The sequence below is a fragment of the Gallus gallus genome, chromosome 3, assembly GCF_016699485.2.
Source record: "Gallus gallus isolate bGalGal1 chromosome 3, bGalGal1.mat.broiler.GRCg7b, whole genome shotgun sequence".
Taxonomy (NCBI): domain Eukaryota; kingdom Metazoa; phylum Chordata; class Aves; order Galliformes; family Phasianidae; genus Gallus; species Gallus gallus.
The window spans coordinates 19,481,508-19,509,056 of NC_052534.1; the positions used below are offsets into that span (position 1 = coordinate 19,481,508).

Genomic DNA, 27,549 nt, shown 5'->3' on the forward strand with positions numbered 1-27,549 from the left:
AATCTTTAAACAAGGTATATATTTTTACTGATATTTTGAATTATCTGGCTACTCTGTTATCTGTGCTGTTTACTTTTGAAAGCAACTGTATTGTGGTGGAAAAAAAAACATTCCATCATTTAAACCTGCAGTATGATCTAGTTACTTGGATATAGTCCTCAAGATAAGCTGTGAAAGACTGGAATAACTTCAAATAGTCTTCTGTCGTGTCAAGCTAAATTTTTGGAAATTATACATGATAGTTGTATAATTGCATATCCAAATTATTATATTTCTTACTTAGCAAGTTATATGTATTTGTACTAATTATGCTACCAAAATGTTTAATTACTAAATTAGTTGCATATTGGAGGGGGGGGGGGGGGGGGCTTTAATATGCCAGCTGAAAGCAAGTTTGTAGCTAGCATTCTGTAATCAGTTTAGTTTAAAGTAAATATTTAGTATTAAAGTAATAGTACAGTATCATCTTGGTCTCAATTTGAACAGAAACTCTGTTCTGAGCAAACAGTTGGGAAATATTCATGATGTAGCTGAAAACAGGATAGGAATATTCTAGAAGGTGAAACAGTAGAAAGAATTCAATATGCTACACAATACTGCTTTTTAATTATTATTGTAAAGCACAAATAAAACCATTTTTTTGTAATAGCAAATTGCTCATAACTGGTTTTCATCCCCACCTCACCCAGTCCTTCCCCTTCACCTGTAATACTCCAAACGGACCAACTTTTATTCGTTTTTTTTTTTTTTAATATATATAGTACTCAGTCACTGCGGACTATGCTCCTAGCCATAGTCCTATCAGTCAGTAGTATTTGTTTTATTTGGCTGTCTTGTTAAGAAACAGCCTTTCTTTTATTGTCTTTCTACACAGTTTCAGTCTTGTGCTCAGGCTCTCATCTCTGTATTTTCACTTACATTTTCTTGTTTAGTCTTGACAAAATCATTTTGCCTATTCGTATCCTTTTGGAATGTGGTTAAAAAGGTTGCATTCTTAGCTCAATATCTTTAGTATATGATCCTTTCATTGCCTTCCCTTCCGCCCCCCCCTCCTCCCTTCTACAAAGGTAGGAAAATCTGTCATTGGTTCCTCCCTATGCATTTCAGTCCACTGGTCCATGATCTTTATTGTAAGATAGAGTTGTTTGGTTGTTGGGTTTTTTTAACCAATTTAATCAAAATCTACTTTTTTGCGATCATAAGCTTTTAGCTCCAGTAATCAGAGATGACAATGTATGTAGTTTCCTTTAATAGTAACTTCTTGTATTTGAAACCTTGTAGGCCAAGCTTTCACACTTCATACTATGCCACCGCTATACTGTATTAGTGAGTTAAGATGTGAGAAACCAGTGTCCCATTCCCACTGTTAGTGTGTTCCTAGAATGTGTTACGGGCTGTTTTATATCATGCATGTTTGTTTTTTACAAGAAACAGGAGCAAAAACTGGATCTCACTCTATCCCCTTGATCAATGTTTTAGAAAACTAGTATCTTATGAGAAGGGCATATGAGAGTTTTAATCTGTAATCATCAGAAAACATCAGTCTTTTTCTACTCAAATGAGAGTTTCAAAGCTGTGAAAACTGATTTGTGTATACTTGTCCCAATATCGACTGTTACATTGAGCAATACATGCTGTGACTTCTTTCCCAGTTTTGCACTTTCTCCTTTTTACTATGTTTAACAAACTCTTGTGGAATGCTACAAGGAATGTCTGCTGAAAGATTTCCCCACATGCAATTATTTCTGAAGATCATCAGCCATGATTTTAATGCATTATGTGTATACTATGTGGTGTACTGATTTTTGACTAATGATAACTTTTATTGGGCCTGTCATGCAGTATCAACTCAGATTCTTTGGAGAACTCTAAGGCTTACTTGTACTTCGTCACTCTTACATGATGCAGCATGTGCATTCATCTTAAAACAGTAACGTTATCTTGGCCGATGAGACTTAAGACACTTTGCCAGGCATGCTAAGTGTTCTGTTTATTATGGAAGAGTTGGTAACCTGCACCAAAACTAAGTGATATGCATTACTTACTTTTTGCAAACACTCATCTGTGATGCTGTGTTTACCTAGCTTGTATAATTAACACACAAAATGAATTAGGAATGAGATAAAGAACAGTTTTACCAAAGAGATGCTTGTATGTTCTATGAAAATAGGAGACTTTTGAGTAAGGAAACTTAAACAAGTGATCAGTTTTCTTTGTCTCTCAACTTCACTGAATAGATTCTGGCTAACTGATATGCCCTGGTGACAGGATCCTGGATTGCAATTTCCATGGACGTACTCTTGGTCCTTCTTGTACAGTTGTTGCTGACAGTTGCTTAGGTTTAGTTTTCCTGGAAAAGTATTCTTTCTGCTGTTCCTAAATCATAGCCTTTATTCTCTCCACTGCATAATTGAGTGTTTGTGAAAGGTGTTCTCTCTGATGCTAGTTCTTAAATGTCTCGTTTCCTTTGTGATTATTGGAAAAGGAAGATATTTTTAGAGATTTATAGCCTGATTGGTTAGTTACCAGATGATAGGCAAGATAACTGTAAAATCAAGGGTTTATTTAAAAAAAAAGTATTATCCAACTTTTGTTCTCTTTATTTTAAAATTATCTTTCTCATAAGATTCCTGATGTTTAGTGTACTTCTGGGATTGTACATTCTAATTTTCAGTTGGAGTACCTTTTATCTAACAATCAGCTTTGCATTCATAGGAGATGTGGTGTACTGTATTTCTAAATATATGCTTTCAGTAAAAGTAATCTTCCTATTTAGAAAGGCTATAAGATAAACACACACACTGATGTAAAACATTTTCATTTCTTGCTTTCTTTAAAATTTGCTGAAGTACCATACTAGCATGTGACCTAATTCTCAGTATGTGAGATCCTTTTTACATTCAGAATTTTTTATCAAGATTATATTTTCAGAGGGTACAAATCATAAGTTGAATATTCTAAAAACATCGAGACTCTTCAGAAGCATTGCACTTTAATTTATAATGTATAATCTATACATACTGTATAAACTATATAAACAATCAAGCAATCATGTCTTTCAGTGTTATCTATTGCCATCATTCCCCATGCATTGAGGCTCTCACCATAGCTACTACTATAAAACGTTCCCTAAGTACATAAAGGCTCTAATCGTTAAGATTTTTATTACCAGCCACACATACAGAGCTGCAAATTGCCTTGTTTCAGATTTATTATGTATTACTCCAGAAATTCTATAAAGATCAAAAGAACTGATTACAATGTTGACCTTTGCATTAACTCATCTGAATTTAAATTCAAGTGTTTGATTTGGGAAAATAAGTCCATTTATCATAGGTCTGCTACTGAGGGGATTGTGCAGCCCTGATTGGGAGTGCTGAGACCAAATTTATTTATTGAGCGTGGGCTTGAAAATTGTTTGTAGGACAAGAGGAACAAAAGTTTGACCTGCCATTGTGTTGCACCCAGGGAACAATGTGGCAGCTGCCCTTTTCAAAAAGCTAGCAGTCTGTTCTTGCTGAAGAGCTGAAGGATATTTATAGTTTAAATATATAGAACTATTTTGAAAATGCAAACCAGCGAGCTTTTTTGCACTGTGAGATAATTAGCTTCTAAATATAAATGTTACAGTCTAGCATTATGGAAGATGATGTGATACTCTGGATCTTAACATTTCCTCTTTAGAACCTATTTGAAGTTTATTGTCCTAGAAACATAAATATTTGAGTGTACATTTTAGAACTGGTTTTTCAGCTAATACAGGGATTGTAGTTTTATCAATTAAATGTAGCTCATCTAATGTGCACATTTATATCAATCAAAAGCCTACTGCCTTTAAAAAATAAAGGGTAAGAAAAATCAGAATTTAGAGAGCTGAAAGTAACGTCAGAGCAATATCTTTGTAGTACTGTTCATTTTCTTGTACAATGCTAGAAGGGAGAGCTTTGTCAAATAAGTGCAACTTATTTGCACTGTTGAAAAGAGCCTGTAATATTTGATATTGCATATTCAAGTTTAGCAAAATATAGTTCTATTTTACTCTTGAATCAATCCATAGCACCAAATGGTGTCATTTGCTTATGTTGCCTTCCACTAGAAATGCATTTGCATATGATAAACTAATATCTTACCTAAAGATGAATTGAGTCAATTTGAAGAATTCAGGTGGTGTGGAAAAGCCCCACAGTAGGAACGAGGAATCTCATCAGAATTCAAGGACATTGTCACAGTGGATCATAAAATATTGTAGAAAGTAACTTCAGAAACTTTAAGCTGAAATACAAAAGGAAAATAAATTGTTGTTCTTTGTAACTATGAAATCTGGCTATAAGTACTTTCACATAGGAATTTTTGTAGCTAATACACCTTAGATGAGAGCTAACTCTTTCACCCCTGCAGTTCTTTCCTCCTCTAAACCTTGTTTAGTCAAAGATCAGGATAAGCTAGTAGTGTAGTGTAGAGCAAGTGAGTCTTCATCACTTAGTTCATTCAGAGTTACAAAGAGTTTTTGTAAAGATTAGGACTCAAATCATGCCTATTGTGATCGGTGCAATTAGTACTGCTTTATGACTGGATAGATGACCTCTGGTTTAACAGTAAGCTGAATCATTCTTTTTAAATATGAAATGTTTTGCCAGCTTCCCAGAATTATATGCAAGTTTTCTGTTCAATTGATTACCTTCCTTAAGATAGTTAGATGCAGGAAGAAATTAAAAATGTTCCCAAGTGTTTGATGGCACTTACTTCACCTTTTTATTGAACATTTAATTCTTGCCAACAGCACCTCTCCTCATAAATCTCACTACATAGTTAGAATTTTTAAAATGCAAAAATAAGTTCAAAATGTGTTTTGTTTTGAGTTGATTAAATACTTCAGGTTGCCGAACTAGAAGTTACTGATGTGTTCTAGTTATTTCCTGGAGAAAAGTTCTGAAACTGGTTGCCAAGCTGGGATATTTTATTATTTGATTTGAAAATGTATTTAATGAAAAAGAGATAATAAAATCCAAAGTTTGATTTTGAGTAAGTTGATTTAACAAAATCACAGACTATTAAAAAAAACAACAGCAACAAATAAACAATCCTAAATCAGCGCAAGTGTTGCCAATACTTTATTTCAGAAAATGAGCCTCACTGCTCGTTTTGACCCTCTTTTGTCGTCATTTCTGACTGGTTTCACACTGTTCTTTCTACATATATTTTCAGTACCTCCTTAGTCGTCTCTGCAGTTTTATCCACTGTGCTTATTACTACACATAATATACACATATCCTTGCCTCAGTTGCATATAGCATAAGTCCTTAAATAGGTCCACGGCAGTATAGTGTCATAAATTGTTTTTTGTAGCATCTTTTTAAACCTGTTTCTAATATCTGACACCTACACAATTGAAATCTGTCAGGAAGTATATGTACAGCTGTGCTACTGCTGAAACTTTAGTAAGCAAATAGCACAGATGGGAATTGGCAGCAAATGAAATGCAAATTTAATAACTCACTTGGATGCCTGGAATCATACCACAACCAACTTGAAGGACAAGGACTGTATTGAGCAAGTTGCGTTATTTACACAACCACTAGGATGTCTTTGAGTCTCAAACAAAGCAGAGAATATCAAACATCCAGTGTTCTAACAAAACACCTTGGAACTACTAAGCATATATATACTGTGTGCCATGAAAACCATGAGACTTTCATATTCATTTTAATAATCAGAAAACGCCAAACATATCACAAACAAAACATAGCAGTGATATGTCATCTTGCTAGAGTAATGGGTTGCAGGCACAAGCAACATTCTATTTCTAGAAGACAGGTTTTGCCATTTCTATGAATTAGCTTTATTGTATTACAAGTTTAAATTAATATCTTAAGATCACAGAATTTTAGGGGTTGGAATAGACATCTAGAGATTGAGTCCAACCCTCAAGGTCTAAGGATCTTTTAAGAGTCTACTGTGGATTTCCATTATGTTGGGTTTGATGTCATACAAAGAGAACCTTAAAAGATTCTTACTGATAAAGAGAGATTTGATTGTAAGATAAGTACAGTTTATTCTTTAAATCTAAGTTAGTAGTTGATGACTTAGCACGATCCATTCATGAGCTTTTGGCAGAATACATCTTTATCTGCATTATGTTCAAAATTTTGAAGTGCAACAGTACTTTATCTTAGTGTTGATACCCTGATGTGGGACGACTATTAACTCTAACATGCTTGACAGTCTCTTTTAAAATGTATGAGTAGAATTCCCACTTTTGATTTCTCACACACCCCTATTAGAACCTACTTGTTTCCATTTCTTCTGTAATGGAACTCATGAATTATTTACATTTGATATTTGAAGACAAGATGATGGAAAAGCATAGGAGTATCTTACTAAGAAAATGTATGTTTATTGTGATATATTTTAAATTTGCTTTATTTCTACATCATTTTGCTTAGGGGGATATATAGAAAAGATATTTTAAGCCTGAATTTAGCTTAACCTTAAAAGTGCCCAATGAAATGTTGATTTCTGAGCTTCCCACTTGCTTCTCCTGTTATCTCTGCTGGCATTAACTGTTGGAGACAGTGGTTATAGTTATATGTTACAAGTTCAGATGGCAGAGAAAGTGGCTAATACAGAGAGATTTCTAAAACTGGCCAATCATACAAGCTTGCAGGGTAAAACAGTTAGATGCAGGCAAGCTCAAAAAAGCCCTGTCATCCATGTCCAATAGTCAACGATGAAACTACCCAAGTTTGTGTCTGAAGCTCTTCAAAAACCTTTTCCCTGCTGTCTTATTACTTGTGGGATAGAATTTCACCTGAAATACAAATTAGTTTGTGGGCACTAATTCTTCCATTACTACATAATCTAAAAGGTGAATGTTCAAACGTGCAAATTTCATAACTGCTGTTATTTGTCAATCTGTATGCATTTTGAATGTTATTTTATTCCAGTCTTATCAAAATATAAATCAAAATTTTCTGATACCAGGATTTTTTTCTTCATGTAGGAAATTCATAAGTATGCTGCAATCAACATTTTTTAATACCCAATTTTCCTATTAGCTTCCTGTCCTGAAAATTGATTAGTTTGTTTGACCTTTTTAATCTGTAATATAACTCATTGACATCCACATTTAATAAAATAAAAAATAATAATAATAAAAAAATCTGTAAATGAAACTTGATCAAAACTTTCAGACTGTGCAGAACTGAGGTACTAAAACAGGTACTTCTGCAGCAGAAAGATGAAGGTGAATAATCCCTGCAGTTCAGTTTGATCTACTTCTGTGACTGCTAGTCCTAACCACTTTCTCAGCTGTTGGAAGTACAGTGATGTAGAAACTATACAAAAGGAAGAAAGAGACGGTGAATTATTTTACTGTAAGATAACACTGTGGGCTATGGGCAGTGGTGTTTTCTGTTCAGTTCCAGTGGTAGGCCGTTTGTTTTTCATTTAGTTGTAATTAATTTCACTAAAATCTGTTTCTCTTCTGAAACAGAGATGATGTTATATGCAATTTGTATACTAGTCACAGTATTTTAATCTACTTTTTTGATAATATCTGAAGTCTAACATTAGCATGTCTAAATATATTCATTGCTGTGTAGATTAATCGAATTGATGACAGAATTGAGTTTTAATGTACAAGTAAAATGAAAAGACTTTAAAATAAATTGTTTAGCTAGAAGTTCCATTTGTATGGTTTGTGTTTCAGGCTAATCATTAGGGCTTACTGTAGGTCAGCATGTCATATCCCAGTGGTGTCTGTCGAGATGGAGGGTTATCTCATATGTCAACCAGATAGCCCTGTGAACCATTTTGAGCAGTCAAGATAATAGGACTGAATTCTGAAATAAGGTAGAATTCTGAAATGGGCTACAATTCAGAATGAGAGCTGGAAATATACAATGCCACATGTGAGCACAGTGCTATTGCTTATAAAGGCAGTCACCTTTTGGCATAAATAGTGACTTATGTTTGACAACAGTCCCTCATGGCTGGGTGCAGTGAAAATGGAGAAACAGAGCAAATCAGTTGCATATTCCTACAGAGAAGAAAGATGAAGGAAAAAACAGACTTCCTTATCAGGGTGCTATTTTTTTGTGTGTTTGTATTTTAAATCAAGTTACATACTAGATCTTCATTTGAATACTGATATTGCATGATAACCTAGTATTTTTTACCATTGCTTTTGACTGCCTTTACCCTTCCCTGTTGTGTTGGCCACAATTACTATTTTGTTTGATCAAAACAGCAACCAGAAAAAATCCAATATTTGTTTTTCTTAATGGAAGTATAATTTTTATGTTGCTGATGAAATTTTCTGACAGAACTGTGTGAGAATAGATACAATTTCATGTTTCTAACGTTTTGGGTTTTTTTTTTGTTTGGTTGGTTTTGTTTTAATGTTGGATTTTATGTTTATAAATAAGGAAAAGGCCAAATCTATTGCATATTTCTGAAAGGAGGAGTGTTGTAGTCTCTGCTTTCCTGTCGTCTCAGGTAATACAACCTGATTTCTAATTGCACATGTAAAACAAATTATTGATATAATTATCGGAGTAGTTAATCATCTTTTTATATAAGGAAAATAAACTATAAACTACCTAAGTTTTGTGTTTATTTTCAACTTTAGAGCTAGGACAGTAAATTCTGCTGAATTCTATTATCAGTGCTGGGAAAACAAACTTTTGCATGCCTATATTTACAGTACTTAATGTGAAAAATCGTAAGAGCACCAAGGCTGAACGTATTTTTTTTTCCTGCTGCCTATCTATGTCTGTCTTGCATTGTGTTTGCCTTTTATTTTCAGTTGTGTAGGTGAATGTAGGTTAATTATCTGGCACTGATGGGCAAATTCTGCTAGCATTTCTTCACATGCTTGATGCCATGGCTGTAACTCATAGCAAAAGCTTCGTGACTTATGTAGCTTTTGGTCAGCCAGTAGAGGCCACTCATAGCTTGCTCCTGAAGCTGGACGGTGATTTGAAAATAGAGTTTTGTTGTGTGCATGAGTTTTCTAATTCACTCCGAGTTAGCTTACACTGCCACGAGCTGTCATAACATGACTTGTACCTGTAAAGGATTTTGCTTATGAGTTCGTGTGTGTGTAATACTGACGTTTTTTGTTTCCTCTCATAAGTCTCATCATATTAAGAATAAAAATCACCTTCAGTAGTGTACCTCAAGCGGTCTTAAAGCAAATGCTTTAATTGCATTTTTTTAATATCCTTTATTGGTACAATTTTTATTGTTGCTATATTACATTACTCACATGAAGTAAGGAGAAGCTACTACAATTTAGATTTCTTGGGGGGGAGGAAGGTCTTTTTTATATGTTTTTATTGTTTCTCCCAAATGAGGAACTGAGCTGAAGTAAAAACTAACCAAAGGTCAAAACGGCAAGCATGTAGCAGGTGGAGGAATTGAACCCAATCTCACAGGCTGAGGCTACCATCCTAATCGCTGTACTCTGCTCTTTAATTCTGTCTGTATAACCATACAGGTAACTTCACTTACTGGTAATAGTTTTACATAAAGCACATCGTTTCAGCATTTTAGATCATTCATAACTAATAAGGATAAATGCACTGCTGAAATCAAAATCCTGTGGCCTTAGTGAAGCTAAGACTTCACCCTATAATGAGTTTTATCTGTAGGTGGATAAAATGTAATAAAGATTTTTTTCATACGCAATATGAACCTCAACATTTTAGTGGCAGCTTTTTTTATTAAGGGAAGTTTGGTTTAATTGAAATACAATTAGTTGAATTCTAGGTGTTTTTTTCAAAAAAAAAAATTTGACAATGTTTTGTTGTCATACTTTATACTTCTCAGACAGCTACCCTGAAGATTTTCCTTTTTGCAATTTATAGAATTGACATAGTGATACTGTATGGTGTTGATGCAGTCCTGAAGCTTTATGTGTTGTGTCTCATACCCTGAGCTGGTTTAAAGTAAAGAAAAAAGTTTGTTTTCTTCTGAAGTCTCTTCTTAACCCCCAGTAATGTCAGTCTCCTTTTTGCAGTGCTCTGAGCTGCTGTTGGAGCGAAGATGCCATAGTACTATTTTATATTACACATCAGACATCTGGAAAGATGATCTCATACTGACTCCTTTTCAAACATTTTCTAAAAGTCACTTGTTTTAATATTATAATTAGTTAATTTCAAATGCAAGTTTATCTTAAAAAAACAGCTGAGAAAAGCTGTGTAAAGCAATAGGTTTACAATGAAGTTGCCTCTTTTGCTTTTATATGTAATTTAAATTTCCTATCTTTCTTTGAAGAAATGGTGTTGAATATTGGACTTGTTTTTTAAAGCTCTGCTTTCTTTTTGTTTTTCCATTAATCATTCAACTGAAAACCAAGTATGAAGAGAGAGATATATTTTATTTGTTGTGTAAAAAGAAATGTAGAGAAAGCTAAGAGTGTGAAACTCACTAGAGAGGCCGGTGAACTTGCACATATTCTTTGACTCCTAGAAAAACATTGATTCTCATTTTATCTAGAATGCATACGGGCTTGTTTGTTTTATGAAGAGAAAATGGTAAGACATGTACAGGGAGATAAGTGTTAGCTCTAGTGTTAAAGTCCGAGTCTTCTGACCTATTTTTTTCCTATCACTTACATAGATTTTACAAGCATAATGGCAATGATCCATTCAGTTTTGCAATGCTTTGTTAGTAAGTTTGATTTTAAATAATTATAGAGTAGCAAGAAGCTGGCATAGATCTAAGTATTCTGCTAATGGACCATGTCTTCATGAAGACTTAATAGAACCACTAGGTCAGCCCTACTTTCCCTTTACACATCATATTTTGCTGCTTTATGCATCTGAGCCAGAATGCAGATTGCAACACAATTGAGCTGCATGAAGACCCATGATATTTCTTTTGTATTTTTGAATATCAGTTTTGTTCTTAATCCTTTAAGACATTATTCCTAGTCACTTGTTACATCTTTTTAAAAGCTGCTGTTCTTATCTGGGGGGAAATAGTTAGAAATACTTTTACTTTTTGTATTAGTTTTATAGCTACCTAATTTCCATTGTGAGTGTGTGTGCAGAGTTATAGGATAATAGGGCCTGGAGAAATGCAGGCTATTAAATACACTGGTAAAAAGCTCGAATGAGATTATTGTGTAGCATCAGCTCTGTGATACTCTATACTTACTGTTAATTTAACATATGAGTGTTTAAAAGCTAACAGTCTTGTGTATGGAATGAAGAACTTTAATATTGTATAAGAATTGACAGAAGCATGCTGTTAGAGAATGAACTTCATGTTAAGTTTAAAACGATGCTCTGGTCAATCTACTTACTCCCATCACAGTAATTATGATTCCTCTGTGTGTGTGTGTGTGTGCGTGTGTGTGTGTGTGTGTGTGTGTGTGTGTACGCTCAGACCCTACCCCCTTGCATACACTCTTAGGCAAAAAAAATAAAATCATAGAATCATAGAATGGTTTGGGTTGGAAAAGTCCATCCTGTTCCAACCCCGTGCTGTGGGCAGGGTTGCCATCCACCAGATCAGGCTGTCCAGGGATTTTTGTGAGCAGGAAAAAATAAGAAGAAATCTTTTGTAAACCTTCAGTTCTGTTTATTTTTCATTTACCAGTGGAAGCCTAGTTCTTACTTCAGCTCCTTTTTGTGCACTGGGACTTCTAAACCAACTCTAGGAAACTATGCAATTTTTCTATGTGATAAAGATTCTGAACAGTTGAGTGGCTACTTGTTTCCCTGTGCATAAACATCACAATTGATTTTGCTAATAGTGATTTAGCAGATTAAGATTTGCCATGGTTCTTTGCTTTTTTTTTTTTTTTTTTTTTTGCTTTTGCTTTTTTTACCCCCACCCTATATGGCAGTTTTCCAAAGATTAATTCCTTTGCATTACCCATTATGAATCTTACAATCATCACCATTCAGTTTCATATAAAGATCTGTAATTATGCATTATGATTTTAATGTTATAAATATTGTGTTTGCTCAGTAAAATTGAAGCTTTCTAGGGTATGTAAGAAAAACCTGAGTGGTGTACTCTGGTCAGTTGTATCTGTTCATATAGTTCATACTCTTATAAATTAATGGAAAAATGTCTTTTATATATTATTTTAAAACTGAAAATCTGTCAAGTGCTGCTTCTTGGATTTTCAATGCTTATTAAATTTCAGATTATGTATTTTGAGTAAGCTGGAAACTTAAACTTGTTTCCATAAGTACAGCTGTGGGTAAACAACCAATTTTAGTCCAGAAAATAGCTTTTGCTTCTGTCAACATGTTGTTTATTTTCTCCCTGAGATAAAAAGTTCAGTTTTCTGATATTTGTACCAAGATAAAGTCTATAAACAAGATTAATATAGTGTGGAAAAGGTTGTCAGCAGCCCTGGCAAAGGAAATAAGTTGCCTGTACACAGAACATACTGTAAACTGAATAAAAGTGTCAGGTCCACCATGAGATAATGTGATCATGAACCTCTAACAAAGCATGACATAGGCACAGTCGGCTTTTCTTATAGCCATAGTGTAGAAAATGGATTACTATATTCCAGGGGTACCCACTGGAATAGCATGAAAACTTCATTTTGAGATTAATGCAGGATGTAACTCTTGAGAGCTGAGCAACGTGTTTACCTATGTTGTTAAAGTAAGTTTAGTTATTAATCTTAACATTTAGAAATTATATATTTAAATATTTGATCGTATTTTTGGGTGTCTTTGTGAACTGGTTTTTCTTGCTCTCAATTAATAGATGAATAACAGTGTAGAAGTTGTCTGAACTTTGGTCACTGATTTACTGCTGTCATGTGGCTATGTAGAGCCTCTAACTCTAGTAAAACAGTAAACTGCAAAAGCCAGTAAAGCACTAGGTGTGCTGTTCTCCGTGTGTGTTCTGTGCTCAAGAGAATCCTTCAGATAGTAAAATTATGTAGTCACCGTCATTTTCTCTACTGGGGTTTTTAATGCATGCAAAGGTTTTTCTGCAGTACTTTCTTTTCAAGCACCACCAGCCAGAAAAGTGACAACATTTTAGGGGTCCCTTTTTTAGGCCCCTTGTTCATTTTAAGGACTAAGAAACAGAATAGAGTCAAGTACTTAAATGTTGAGGCTTTCAAATTACTTCACAAGTGTTCTTTCAAAGTTTTGTATATTTGGAGCTCCAACTGCTGTGGTTTTTCTCTATCATGAGATGTTTTTCTTTAAAAGTTGGACTCATTGTTCTTTACGTAAATCATAGGCTGTTTTTATTTGTGAACCTTATGCTTATTTTCTTTTGGCAAGTCTGAGCCATATGAGCTTATTATTGGTGAATTTTGTTGTTTCCTTTCAAAACTGACAGAATGTCTGACTTCTTTCCCACTTCTACTGACTGCAGAGCTATCTCCAAGGAACTAAAAGTCAGTTCCTGCATTCCCTCCAGCAGGAATTGTTTGCCTTCTGCTTTGTTTTTTTTTCTTTTTTCAAGCATCAGTTTCATTGGGTGGTCCCTAATTCTTCTTTTGCCTGTCTACATGTGCAGACAAATTAGTTCTGTTAAGGAGATTATAAAAATAAAACTGATTGCATATTTGAATAATACCGGAATATTACCATCTGCACATTACAGGAAAATTCTACGTGCACTGTCATGAATTCTTATGATTACTCTTAATTTAAGTCTACTAAGTCATTTTTATTTCAGTGCATATAAAGGGCTAGGAAAAAACTATACAACATAGTATGGTAAAAGTCATTTTCTTCGCTTTTTTTCTTGCATCAACTTGAGTTTCAAGAGTTTTGTGTTGGGGTTTCAAAGGCTGAGTAGATTTCTATTTATTAATATATTTATTTATGTTGAATGGGATTTTCAAACCACCTCACTTTCAGTTTTTCAGAGTAAGCACTTCACGGACCTTCAAAAAGTAATGTGGGCCCCAGATATCTGTAAATGTCTAACATCCAATCAGAAGTAGGCCCAAAGGATTTTAGTAAATCCTGTACAGTAACTTTCTGCACCCAGTTTTTAATTTAAAAATGCAGATATTGCTAATTGCATTTACAAAATTGAGACAGTACACTAGATACAGCATTCAGTACGTGCAATATGCTTCCTTAATAAACAGTCTCTGTGTTCATATGCTGCTTCATTATTCAAAGAAATTTTTTTTTTCTACTTTTCTCCCATAGATAACTCCAGGACCAGGTGGTAGCAGAAAGACAATTCACTTGTCCCAGGATTCTCTTCATCACGAGTGAGTATCAGTACTGGACTTCGAAATATTTTTATTTTTGTTTGCGTTACAGTAGTACCTCTCCCCTAAAGCCACATTTTGCAAACATGGAACTGTGTGAACGTGATAAGGGAACCTCAGCTCAGCTACATATAATGTTCTTTATTTAATAGTAACACGTATAATCCTTTGTAATTCGTTTTATGTTTCTTAATGAAACATGCAGTTCAACGCTTTGTAAATGTATTTTTATTAACCAGCTAAGTCTATGCTCTTCTAAAAAGCATCACTCTTTAGTGCTCTAAAATAGGATAGATATCAAATGTAACAGGATGTTTAAAAAGACATGCTTTGTTTTTTTCAAAAGTAAACAATTTCAGAAATGCCTCATTTGAATTCTTGAAAATAAAAAAGCATCACTTTCTTGAATCTTAAACGTTGTGTATCATGTGAGGAAAAAGATTATCATGATTTTCACAAAAATGCATTAATTGTTTGGACACACACAAATAAAGAATGTCATTTAGTTTATTTAGCTACTCCAGTGTGCCATTAATATGAACTGCTGTTCTGTACAGCTAACAACGTTAGTTGTATCCTTTTGTAACCTTTTTTGAATAATTACAACAATAAGGTAACTTTCCTATAATTTCCAAATCATACATCTGAAAGTTGAACTGTTCAGTGCAGCTGTTGAACACCTTTTGTGTCCAGCTCTTGTTAATGTCTACTAATTTATATTTCAGAGTATATGTGTAACTTTCTTGCTGTCATTTCTATTTTTTTCTTTTTTTTTAATTGCACACTTCTCTTTTTCTTTAATTATCTCGAAAGTAGAAAAAGGATTTAGCAATACATAGGTTTCAGGTACAACTGGTATTGTATGATAATTCTGTACAATACGTGAATGAGAAGATGGACTGATCATCAGCAAAGAGCTTTCAGATTTGGGACTTAATTTACATATGTTGCTCTGAAAGTAATACCTCCAATTAATTTGCATAGAAATTGCAACAGATTCAAAGAGCACAATAATGCTATTTGGTAGTACAAATTCACAGCTACAATACAATGTTTTTCAATATTTTCACTGCCATTAACTATTCATATTTGGCAGAAATAAACAAAACCCTGCATGCTGCACTCATCAATACCTGCACCAGTGGAGATTGACCTACTGTTGCTGTCACCACTGCTGAAACATAGCACTCACTGAGCTCTCATACACTGTTTGGTCTCCATCAATGTTCAACAAGTGTTGTTGAATGTCATTGGGTGCCTTTTTTTCCACATGAAAGAATTCAGCGATGCACCTTTTCTTCATGTGCACTTGCATGTCAGCTGCCATTGTGCCAGAGTGCCCCTCTGCTGCCATCCGTCATGTGACAATAAAATGTAACAAGATACTTGTGGGATGGTTCAACCTCTACTACGATATCACCACCATCTGTATCTGATATAGCTATACAACATAATTAAATCGGGGATGTTACTTTTGGAGTAGCCTTCATTGCTCAGACAGTACCATGGACTTTGCTTCCTCTCAAAGTATGCTAGTTAAACTTAACATTTTAGCATCAACACGTAGGTGCTCCAGTATGCTATGCAGAAAAAGTGGAAATAAACTATTATATTTAATAACTTCAGAAAAAGTGCTACAGTCATAATTGCAAACAATTGCAATAACTCTTTGGAATAAGGCTGCCAATAGTCAAAACTGTGTAATTGTATGTAGGTAAGAGTCCACTAATTCTGCTGACTTTGAACTTCACTTTAGATTCAAACTCAGACCTCAGTTTGTGAGGTAGTGCAGTAACAGTTACCAAATAGTCCACAGTACTTAAAAATCCTTCCAACTATAATCATTAAAAAATAACACTTCAGGATTAAATATCAGATTACTTTTATTTATAGCATGTGCATTATAGTATATTAAAATATTATCATTTTTATATTATTTTACCTTCTCTGGCAAAATATAATTACCTATAAATCCAGTGGCTACTGAGAAGTGAAATTTGTAGTGTATTCTTTCAGAACTGTAGCAGACTGAGAGTTCAATAAAAATATCCCATTAAAATAAAGCGTAGCCAACGGCTGTATTTTCCTGGCAGACAATAAAATACCCAAAAGCACGCACAGGCTGGTCATATGACAGCATGTGCTTTGTTAGTTATATTGTTAAACCTGTCTTTTCTTCTTCTCCCACAGCCATTGGTTTAGCCCTGGGGCTAGGAAGGAACATAGCCAGGTAAGAACTGTTTTGATCAAAACCAGTTTACTTGAGATGTGTTAAGAAATTTAACTACCTCTGTGCCGGAGGCAGCAGGCTAATATTTAAAGAAGTGATTGACAAAACAGGTATCATTTCATATTTCCTTGCAAAAAAATTTATGAACAGCAATGCCTTTCAAAAAAATTCTTCCCTTAATTAAAAGTTGTGAGTTAGTAACTAAATTTCAGTTAAGTTTCTTTAAGTTTTGACAGGTTAAATGAAAAAGTCTCTTGCTTTGTTGCGTTTTTGTTTTATTAAAGAAAGGTTTTGTTAATCGTCAAATATCTAAATACTGTTTTTCTTAAAATGCAGTAAAACAAAATTTATTTGCTGACTTTTGTGAATGAAGCATAATGGTGACAAGGGTGGGCAGGCTTCTGCAGGATGATTTTCATTTCAATTTTTCTTAATTTCATTGTTTAAAAAGACCACAGCAGTAGCAGAAAAAGAGCTCTTAAATTTCCATTGTATCCAGCTAAGCAAAGAGTGCCATGATACAGCTATTGGTTAGGATAAACTATAGGCTTATCTACTGAGCCCTTACAGTATAGTTCCTAAGATGCTCAAGCCTACTGCTCAAGGGAATGTGAAGGCATGTTGATTTTTTGTTAGAGACATAACACTTAATTTTAGCTTGTTTTCAGACATGGAGGAATACTTTTCCTTATGGACGGTTATAGGATCCAAAGAGAACATACTGTCCAAGAACTTCCAACTATGAAAATATATCTGGTTTTGCATAGTTAATATTGAATATTAAGTAGCTGAATAAATTAGCGATGCATCAAAGTTTAAGACAACAGTTCCACAGTTTGCTTTTCAGTTGGTAAAAATTGTTATAACACAGTTGATGTAATTAGATCTGTACCAGTTTACTTGTGTGCTTACAAATTTAAATAGATTTGAGACATCAGAAAAAAAAAAAGGTGCATAGAATCTTTTGAAAGGTTCATCATAGGGTGATCCATCATGAGCACTTGTAACTCTAGAAAGTCCAAGTTTAAATCAGCACATTCCTTTTCCCATGCCCCCCACTTCTTTTGAGCTCCGTAGCAAAGCTGCATCTCTATTTTACCTGCTCAAAACTGTTGGAGTGGAAAAAAGTGTATTGTACAGTTTTAACTATCAATTGAGAACTTCTGACATCTTACAGTAAGCTGACTGACACTCACTTAATATCTAAACAGACAGCTTTATACAATTCATTTTAACTCGTATCATTTTGAAATGTGTTTCTTAGTAGAAGAATCACAGTAGAACAGGATTTTAAAAATGAGCATGCTTCGTCTTAATCATGATAAAAGATTCCCTTGGGGTATCTTTATCCCATTCCTAACATTTTGATTCTATAAGTATCAAAATTTACTAGATTAAAATGAATTTGAGTAATTATTTTTGAGTGGTTTTTTTTATACATTGGTTGTCTTGGAGTATAATCTTTTCTAGGATAGCAGTAGCTTTGAATTAGTTTTAAATTCTACATGTTTATTTTGCATTTCCTAAGGGCTGCAGTTTCAGAGATTGTCTTAAATTCACTCTGTTCTTTACTAAGACTATTAATGAATTCTGAAGTAAAGCTAATGTCAAATAACACTCATGCTTCTGGGGTATCATGTTCGGTTTTGTTGGGTTTTTTTTTTTTTTGTTCATTCGTTTGTTTTTGTTAGACCAATATAAGAAATGAAAACTATATACTTCTATATAAGAACTAAGAACTATATAGTTCCCCCTGAAGTTGTGAAGATCAATACTGTATAACTGTAGGTTATGCAGGCTAAATACTTTCTCTTTTAATTTCTGAAATTAAAATTGTTACATTAGAAAATAAGTAATTAAAATCTGACTAGTGATCTGTATTTTCATAAGATATAATTTCAATTTACTTTTCAGCCAGAGTATTGATAATAATAGAAATGTTGTCTTTATCACATCATGAGATAAATGCACGCTATATAATAATCATACTGGTAAGAATTGTGGCTATATTTAAATGCAATTTGCAAGTGCCCTGATTCGTTGACCATAAGAAAATGGAAAAAAAATATAACTTGCAATGATGTATCAGAATAATATCTCTTTTCACATCCTTTGATTGCCTTTTAAAATAAAAGCATGCTTATTCACTGCATCTGAAATTTGATAACTGAAATGACAAGGAGTAGTCTTTATGCAAGAAGCAAGCAATAAAAATTTAGGGAAAAATTAAGCATAATTTTTAGATAGGTGTTCTTTTGTTGTTGGTTTTTTTTTTTTTTGAGTTCATGCTCATACACAAGATGAAACTATAGTTTATAGTTGACCAAATCATAACATTCAAGAATTTCCAGTGAACTTTTAAGTTCACTCTGTACTTTGTTCAATATATGAATAGCTCTAAGAAATGTTTCTATTTTTTACATACTGATGATTTTTGGTTTCACTACTACAACTTTTTAACAGCATTTCTTTGCTGTTAACTGCCACTTCACCCATCTTGATAAATATCAGAATGCTAGAAATATAATTCTGAGTTTTGGAGATGATCCTAACGAAAAGTCTTCCATTGTTTGTCTAAAAAGGAGTTAATCAAAGCTTGTTCCATAGCTTGAGACATTACTACAGTTAAGTAGCTCCTTCATTATCCCTGCTTCACCACTATCATGGGAAGCTTTAATAATGTGTTTTTGTTGCTTCTGCAGCTTTCAAATTATAAAAACTCCTGGGGCTTAGAGAAATTTATGACTGCTTCATACTTGCTTAGCTACAAGCACCAACCTGAATGTATTTTTTTCATAATTTAAGTCTTCCCCAACACTTTTGATTTTAAAATTTAAAAATTTGACCATGGAAATTGTGAAAAATTCTAGAGATAAGTAAAATGTGACATTGTGAATGGCTTTGTAATGTGCTTTTAGAATGCTTATTTTTTCATTTTCAATTAATTGGGAATTTATAACAAGGTGCGTGTTTGTGAATGTATCTTGCAATCTCAGTTATTACCATAAAATGTTATTAGGCACCCATCAGTTTTAGACTCCAGGGTGAAAACATTATTGAAGGATTACTCAAAAGTCAGAAAAGAATAACATTTCTAAAAGATAAATAGAGGCATTGCATATGAAACTATTCTGAGCAATTCTTTGAATATCTTCAGCTCTTGCGAGACAACCGGTCGGACAGAGGACACAAGAAGAACAGCTCTGTAAAAACAGCTAGCAGGTAAGTTTGGGTTGTTTGCAGCCATCTCTACAACTGTTAATGCAGTTCTTGATTTATTAATTCTTAATTTTTTACATAATTTTTATATATATATGGGGCTATTTTCAGTGTTTTTCTCTGTGTGAGGTTTACTTTAAACAGTCTCTTTTGTATAACCTAATCTTTGCTGGCACAGACTTTATCGGTGTCTGTATCCGACTACACTTAATAAACTCAATCTTTTTAATAAACATGAGAATTAAATGGATACCGAAGCAAGGTTTGTGCTTCTGGCATCTAAGTTAATTGTTGAAAATGTATGAAATTACCATTATGCATGCTAACTTTTGAAATCAAGAAGTCAACATAAATACCATAACACTTCAATTGTTCTTAAGTCATGTTTCAACAACAAGAAGCTCAATGTGAAGACTAATCATACAAATCTAGTTCTATCCTCCAGCTTGTTTCCTCCCCCTCAAAACAATGTGTTAAATACTGAGCTGATGGGCATTAGTCTAGAAGTCTGTTCCTAGAGGGGTTTTTGTGTACATTACATGCTGAATCAGTCTAGTCTGACAAAAGAATTCTTATAACTCTAGTATTTTTCTCAAAAGTGAGGAACTGTGGGAATATTTCGCTTTCTGTGCACAGCACTTTTCAGAATTGTAATGTTGTTGTGTACACATAATGTCCTGAAATTATTTTGAAAAGTTATCACACATTTGTGTCATTGTCTCACACAAACCAATAGCATTTTACAATACACCTGTCTTTCAAGCATTTACCTTGTAATATGTAAGTAGTCATCCTGTAAGTAGTCATCCTGAAATAAGTTTTTCACATTATTAAATAATTGCTTTGATGAATAACTGGAAAGTGAGATCAATACTTCCTTCAAAAGTATGCATACTAAATATGAATCTGTCATTGTATTCAAATTGTACTTACATAGTTTTTAAAATGCTGGTTGGGCAAGTGCTGGTCATTCATCTTTGGAAATGATGGCTTTGCCTATCTAGCCTTTTAATTATTAAGCAAAGAAATCTAAAAAGTTTTGCATACATTTTCTAGCAAATATTTTTATCACATTGTATTTTTGCTTAGAATATTAGTTTGAGTCCAAATTAGATAAGAATCTTCACTGTAAGTACACACTATCTAACTGTTTACTTGAAACAGAGAGTAAGTGGACATTAAGAAGCAGATTATATTTGAAGTCTTTTAAGGACCTTTTTTACGCCTTAGCACCCTGGAACAGTGTCTGAGGAATTCAGAATCATAACTTTCTTGTTTATTTTTCTGGTCAGTGAAGTTCTCTCAAAGTGATTGATACTTACACAGGTGGTTAGAAGAGAATTTCGTTTTTTGGTTTTTTTTTTAAATAACATTAAATATGAGTGATCTTCAACTTCTCTTCACGTCCAAATCCGCAGTAGGTTGGTAGATTGTATTTCCAAATAAATCCTAATAAATAAACTAAGACTTGCATAAACTATTATTGCAATAAACATAGTACCAAGGTATGTTATCATATTGTAGTATGCTTAAAAATAGCAAGATCATCTGCTGGGTTATCATCAGGTTATTTCACAGTAAGTATTTGTGGTGTTTCAGAAAAATAGAAAGTTTTCTCTGCCTACCATAGAACCTTTATTTTCAGTTCTTGAGAATGAATGGAAAATAAGTTCTCAGACTTTTATGGTAATTTTTTAATTCTATTTTATTTTATTTTTTACAATGTGACAACTCTTAGAATATTAAGTAAGCAATTATATGCTGTACCTTGAATGAATTTTAACAGGCTTGCCACAGTTTAACTGTTGCAAATAAGAATTTGATTTGCACTATGTGCAGTCCTTTTTTCTGTTAGGCCGATAACATTCCTGGGGACTACTTTCTTCCTACAAGTTTTAGTATTCTTCATTTCACTTTTTTATCTATTTTGGTGAGAACAGCTTTTGATTTTTCTTCACGTACACAGGAACAGCATCTGACAAATACATATTTGATGTCATCATAAGTTCATAGTATCTACCCTCATTCAATTCATGACAGTTTGTCTGGTATTTCTTCTTTTATAAATTAAATTCATAGTGTCGTGTGATGTGGGTGGCAACCCTGAACATGGCTGAGAGTTGGAAATAGATTATCTTTAAGGTTCATTCCAACACAAGGCGTTGTATGGTTCTAAGAAATGTAAGATTTATTTAAGGTTAATACTGGAGGTTGCCTGTGTTAAAACTTATAAACTGTTGTTTCTACTGTGTTACTTTCTCTCGATACAGAGAAAACATTTTTACTTAAAGTACTTATAAAAATTACTGTTTTAATGGCAAATATTATGTACAGTTAATAAAATGGTGATCTCAGCCTTATTATAAATATGCAATTTCATTGTGTATAGTATATTACAATAGAAATCTGTCATTTAGAATTTTGTGTACGCACAGATGCTTTAGAACAGAAAACAAAGAACAAAAACAATAGCAATGAAAATAACAATAAAAAAATCACCACTGAGATAAAAGTGCCAAGAGGTCATACCAGATCAAATTTTAGATCCTTTCTGAATTAAGTGTCCTTGAAGTGAGTGTTTCTTGATTGTATTGTTCTCTGTTCTTGTGCAGTTATCTGCATTCTTTTGCAGGTGTTCACTCACATCTGAGAGTCTGAAGCATTCTAAAACTGATACTAAATTAGTTCATGTTTTAGACTATTTAAACTAATTGATGCATTGGAGGTAATTTGGATCAGTACACAACAAGTAAGGGTTGTATCTTTACCCTGTATTGCTGTTCAGCTGCTAAATGTGGTGATAAAATAACAACAGTGAGTAAGGATTGGAAATTCTATAGAATTATTGTACTTACCTAGAATATAGTTTAATCTGATTCTCTTACTGCAAGATTTAATTTCTCCATCTATTTCTTTATATGGTTTTCATGCAACTGTATTTTTAGCGGTGGACTTTATCTTTTTATTTTTGTTCTTGAAAACGTTTTTTCTTTTTTGGTATGCATGTAACAAAATTGTATACACGCATGTTTTTTATGCTTGCTTGGACTGTTCCTTACCCCTTTTGGGTGACTGAACACAGTTCTTGTCTCAGCAAGTAGACAATATGTAAGTACCTGCATTATGTTAGATTGGTGACTTGTGGAATAATTTATGGAGTAAATACATCAGAAAGGTGTGGAGCTCTAAGCACTGCAGTGGTCTGAAACTTTCTATCCACAGTGGAGTACTGCTTATACTTTCTGGGTAAGATTTATCATACCAGGTTGTTTTTATTAGGGTTCTTCTGTCAAAAACAATAATTATAAGTCAATCTTATGCAAATTAATAGCAAGCTTTACTGTTGGAAGGATCTTTTGATTGTTGAGGACTGTTAATAATGCTACTGAGGAACAAAATGCTAGGAAGGGATAACCTGCACCACAAAACATAGAAACTGGATAAATTAAATGCTGCTGATACAATTCAACATGTGATCTTCTGTATTTGTGTATTTATAATACACATATTTATTTATGTCATATTTGCAAGCAAACCCTTCTCTTACTGATTACTGAAAATACATAAACAGCGCTACGTATTTCTGGTTTAAAGCAGTGTGTTTATTCCTCCTACACAGCCTTGAAAAAGTTCTGTTTATATTATCTCTTTGCATTAGAACAGGAACTATTTTCTCCCACATCCCACTACACTGCTTGAAGGTGTTAATTCTCCCAGCTGCTTGTTTTCATTCTATAGCCTTTTGCCAGTAAAGTAGGTTTTTTGTCTGTATTTTTTTAATACGCTTTGGGCAAAACCAGCCTGGTTAGCTTAACTCACCTATTTAAATTAAATTGGCTGGGTTTGTACAAACCATTTTAGGGAGTGCTCACATGATTTCTTCCCCCAGCAGAGCTGTGGAGATGATAATCTCTAGCAGATGTGTGATAACAAATAGCTTGGGATAGTAATGTCTTCATCTGGTGCAGTTGTTAGCAGACCAAATGTCTGTCTGTAGCCTGAGGCTGCGGGCAAACAATTGAACATGATTGAGTTATGGCAAGTTAACAAGTTGTTGCTTGGCAGCTGAGCTGCCATAGCTTAGCATGTGCTCTTTGTTTGCGTGCTCCCAGCATGAGGTGAAACGCATTTTCTTAAGTCAATTTTGTAAAATATTAGAAAAAGGAGTTGTACCTAAGGAAGATTCCCCAGTGCGAAGAACATTTGTTTGGTCAGCTTTTGAGACAGAGTTGAACCATATCTTGCTGAGCTACTATAACTTTGTTGTTCTCAACAAGTGATATACTGTTAAGTATTTATGGGAACCCTGTCACATAACTATCTGCATGTCTTAATTTTTTATGTATTTGTCTTCACAATATCCTGTAAAGCTAGGAGATGCTGCCATATTCTCATTTGACAGAATAACAGGAGTGCTTAAGTAAGTTAATTTTTTACTTTTGGTTATACAGTCAACACTGTAACTAGTTATTTATACTGTAATCTAGAAACAACATTTCAGATTGGGAAACCACTTCTACTAAATAAGTTAAACTCATAATTGTTTCCTTTACATAATGGTCTTGTGCCTTATTTCTTTTTACAACATGCTTATGTTAAGTATCGATCATTATTATATCTACATATTTATTTTTTTCTTATTGTACTGTAAGAATTTATGGCACATGCATGGATGGAGAAACTGAAAAGAGAATAGTGTCCAAACTGCTGCTATGTGCAAATTCTTTAGTTGATCTTGATGACTCCATGTTGGCTCTCCACACTCAAGTGCTCGCGCAGTGATTGTTAAAAGGAAAAAAAACTATTTGTATGTTCTTATACAGTTCAGTCCTGGCTTGAACAAAGTCTTACTCACAAAAGTGATTTCAAAGTGGTATAGAATTATTCAAGCTAGGGTTAAATGAGGTAGCTGGTGCAGTGCTAACAATCTTGTCAATGTAGCTTAGGATGGACTAGTTATCCACTTCTTGTGCCTGCAGAGTAGATCATAACTTGAGGTAGAACCTTGATGTTTACTTAAAAATCAGCAGAGGCATCTACTTAGCCATAACTGTAATGCAGAGGGAAGACTATGTGCCATTCTTCCAGTGGCCACTTGTTGCTGTCCTCTCTTGAGTTGTCGAGAAGGCTTTAAAGCATGCTCTTGCAATGGCAAATGACATAGGCTGAAATACGTGTTTCTCCACAGGAGAGACCTTAATGGAAGAGGGCTATGGAAGTAGTTCGTTATGTGAAGGAAATGTCAGATTATACTAAATAATGATGAGTGTCAGTTAAAAGAATGTTAATCATAACTTCCCTGGGTTTTCTGCAAGTTCTTCGCTTCTTTCCTTAGCTGTTCTCATTCCAGATTAAATTTATGCCCTGTGTTGGTAAAAGGTGTCATCTCTCAAGTATGTATGTTTATGATTTATTTATTTGTTATGACTAACAGTATTCTCTTAAAGAAAGTTTCTAGAAGAAAAGTAGCACCAAAGCTGATGAGAGCTTTTCAAAAGTGTGTTTTTCCTCTGGATAGCAATATGAATTTCAGCCTTTCCCAGTTTGGAAGGGAGACCCCTATTTATATGTTTGTATAACACTTGTTCAGTTTCATCTGATGATACAAAGACAGTACATTCTTTTCACAGATGTGACAAATAGAATTACAGCTGCTCTTTATTTGATCTTCTAAAGAAACAAAGATGTGCAAGTATTCTATCTGCTCCCTCTTTCCCACCGTGTCATCTGTTGTTTGGGAAAGAGTCCTAATTTGCAGCAGATACAAAACTATTTGTCGTCTTGCAGGTTTGCCAAAAATAAATGAAACCATTAATTACTACATTTTTGAGCAGCTGTTAATAGATTGGGATAAGAAAACTGTACATTAGACTACTGGTTAATTACAAGTACTGTAATTGTTTAATGTGGCTTTTGTGGAATGAAATTACAATACCAGAGGAGGTAAATTCAGCCAGTTTTTTGAAAATTACACATGAAGATGTGCATATAGATGCACTGCAGTAAAGCTAAGGAATGCGTAGCTGCTTTACTGCCTGGTTCATTTTTACCATCACATGAAGAAATACTCCCAACAAAAATATTTTAAAAGGTAATGTTTAAACATTTTAATTTAAGTGTACAACTATTAAAGGTAATAAGTTAATATGGTATAACCCCTGCGCTAATCAATCATGCAGGAGATTCAGATAAAATATTAAACTCCAAATGTGTTTACATCATTAGAAATTAACAACTAAGCAGTTTTATCTCGTCTTTGGAGTGCCATGAAGCACTAACTCTACGCTTATGATTGGTGCTTAATAATATTTGCAGTTCCAGATTAAATTATGTGAATGTTTGAGGACACATTGCTTTCTTCCCTTGTCATCACCCTCAGGGACAATGTTATTTCATCAGTTTGCAATTTTTCCTCTTTGAAAAGAGATGGTGCCATTTTGAAAGAGGGCAATTCCTGATGTAGTTTTCTGTACAATGACCTTATTTTTAAGGTCATAAAAAGTCTTGCCTGTGCAGGAAGAAGGAAGAGCAGTTTGGTTGTGATTTCAAAGGGTAGCTAGTATGTTGTGCTTTGGAAAAAAATATTTTAAGGAAATATTTAGGATCCCGTATTCATTCTTGGATAGATTACAGTATCCATTGATAAAATTAATATTAGTCACTATCTTTAAAGTGCAATATTATTTTAACTCAACTCCTCCAACTTTGTTTTGCAAAATACATTCTTTCATTGCGTCTGTAATGTAAAGCTAAGTTTTAACTACAAAACCACAAACAATTTCATTATTATTGTACTAAAAGCTAATATAGTTCATGATATTGTACATAAATAAGCTGCTAAATAATAGTGGAAAAAAATATTTTAAAATTAAATTACAACAATACATGAATGTATTAACTATCAAGTTAATAAGTTAATTAGCCCTTATTTAAAAAAAAATAGAATGACAGAATACTTCTGGACCTTCCTGATATACAGTCTAGGTTGAATTTTACTCTGAATGAATTGATAGTAAGTTTCTCAGTTTCATATAACTGAATTCAGTATGCTGAATAACTGAAATCAGTATGATATGCTTGTTTCTCACACCTGTTTTTAGCTATGCTTTTTAGTAGTTGCCAGATTGAAGCTTACTTCAGTTTGTGCTCCAAAACTTGAGCTGAAGTTCCCTTAACTTTTTAGTCTGTTGGTAAACAATGTTGCAATCAGAACAGGCCTTCTTGCTTTCTGTTTTTACAGCACTCATTTGTCTCGGCATGAGTTTTTGTGTAGTCATAAAATTACTCGTACTGGGGAAATGATTTGTACCAGGATGACCTAAAAATTAGGTCCTCTCTGTCTTTACACCATGCAGGCACATGAAAGCTGTTTTCCTTTAACTTAAGGATGAATAGTTATGCATGGAAGAAAGGTGGGATTGCATTTTTCTGTTCTTGTAAATTTAAGTGTTTTTGTAAGTTTTATATTAAGTTCTTGCTAGTATTAGATGAATCCCTGGATCTCATATACTTAGAGTAGCATCCATAGGTGCAAGTTAAGTAAAATTCTTAGTGACAGGCATAGGCACTGTGACCTCTCTTCTGACTGTGGTTTTCTGTAAGAAGAGACATTTTAGAAAATGTGAGTAGCTTGTTTCATATTATGCAGAATTTTCTTTATTTTCTTTGATATTTCAAAATCGTGGTCATCGAGTATAATAACATATTTCAGCCTATGTGAAAACTGTCATTCAAAAACTGTCCTAACCAAAAGGAAGAAGAGGACAGTAATCAACATGTTGTTTTTGGATTTGGGACTTTGTGTTGTCAAGGCTTTTTGAAGTACTAGTATCATCAGTTAACAGAGAACAGAGGACGTCAGTCAGTGCTTCTTTAG

General features: G+C 33.7%; 1 protein-coding gene across 5 annotated transcripts in view; it reads left to right on the top strand.

Annotated features, from left to right (window-relative positions):
• The window catches only part of GPATCH2 (G-patch domain containing 2), a 103,919-nt gene that overhangs the window by 52,421 nt on the left and 23,949 nt on the right, over window positions 1-27,549 (top strand). For all 5 annotated transcript variants that reach the window (XM_040697051.2, XM_015283655.4, NM_001031046.2 and 2 more), the window contains exons 6-8: window positions 14,160-14,224; window positions 16,415-16,454; window positions 19,612-19,676. In XM_040697051.2, coding sequence (XP_040552985.1) covers window positions 14,160-14,224; window positions 16,415-16,454; window positions 19,612-19,676 — 170 coding nt within the window. The remainder of the gene's footprint in view (window positions 1-14,159; window positions 14,225-16,414; window positions 16,455-19,611; window positions 19,677-27,549) is intronic.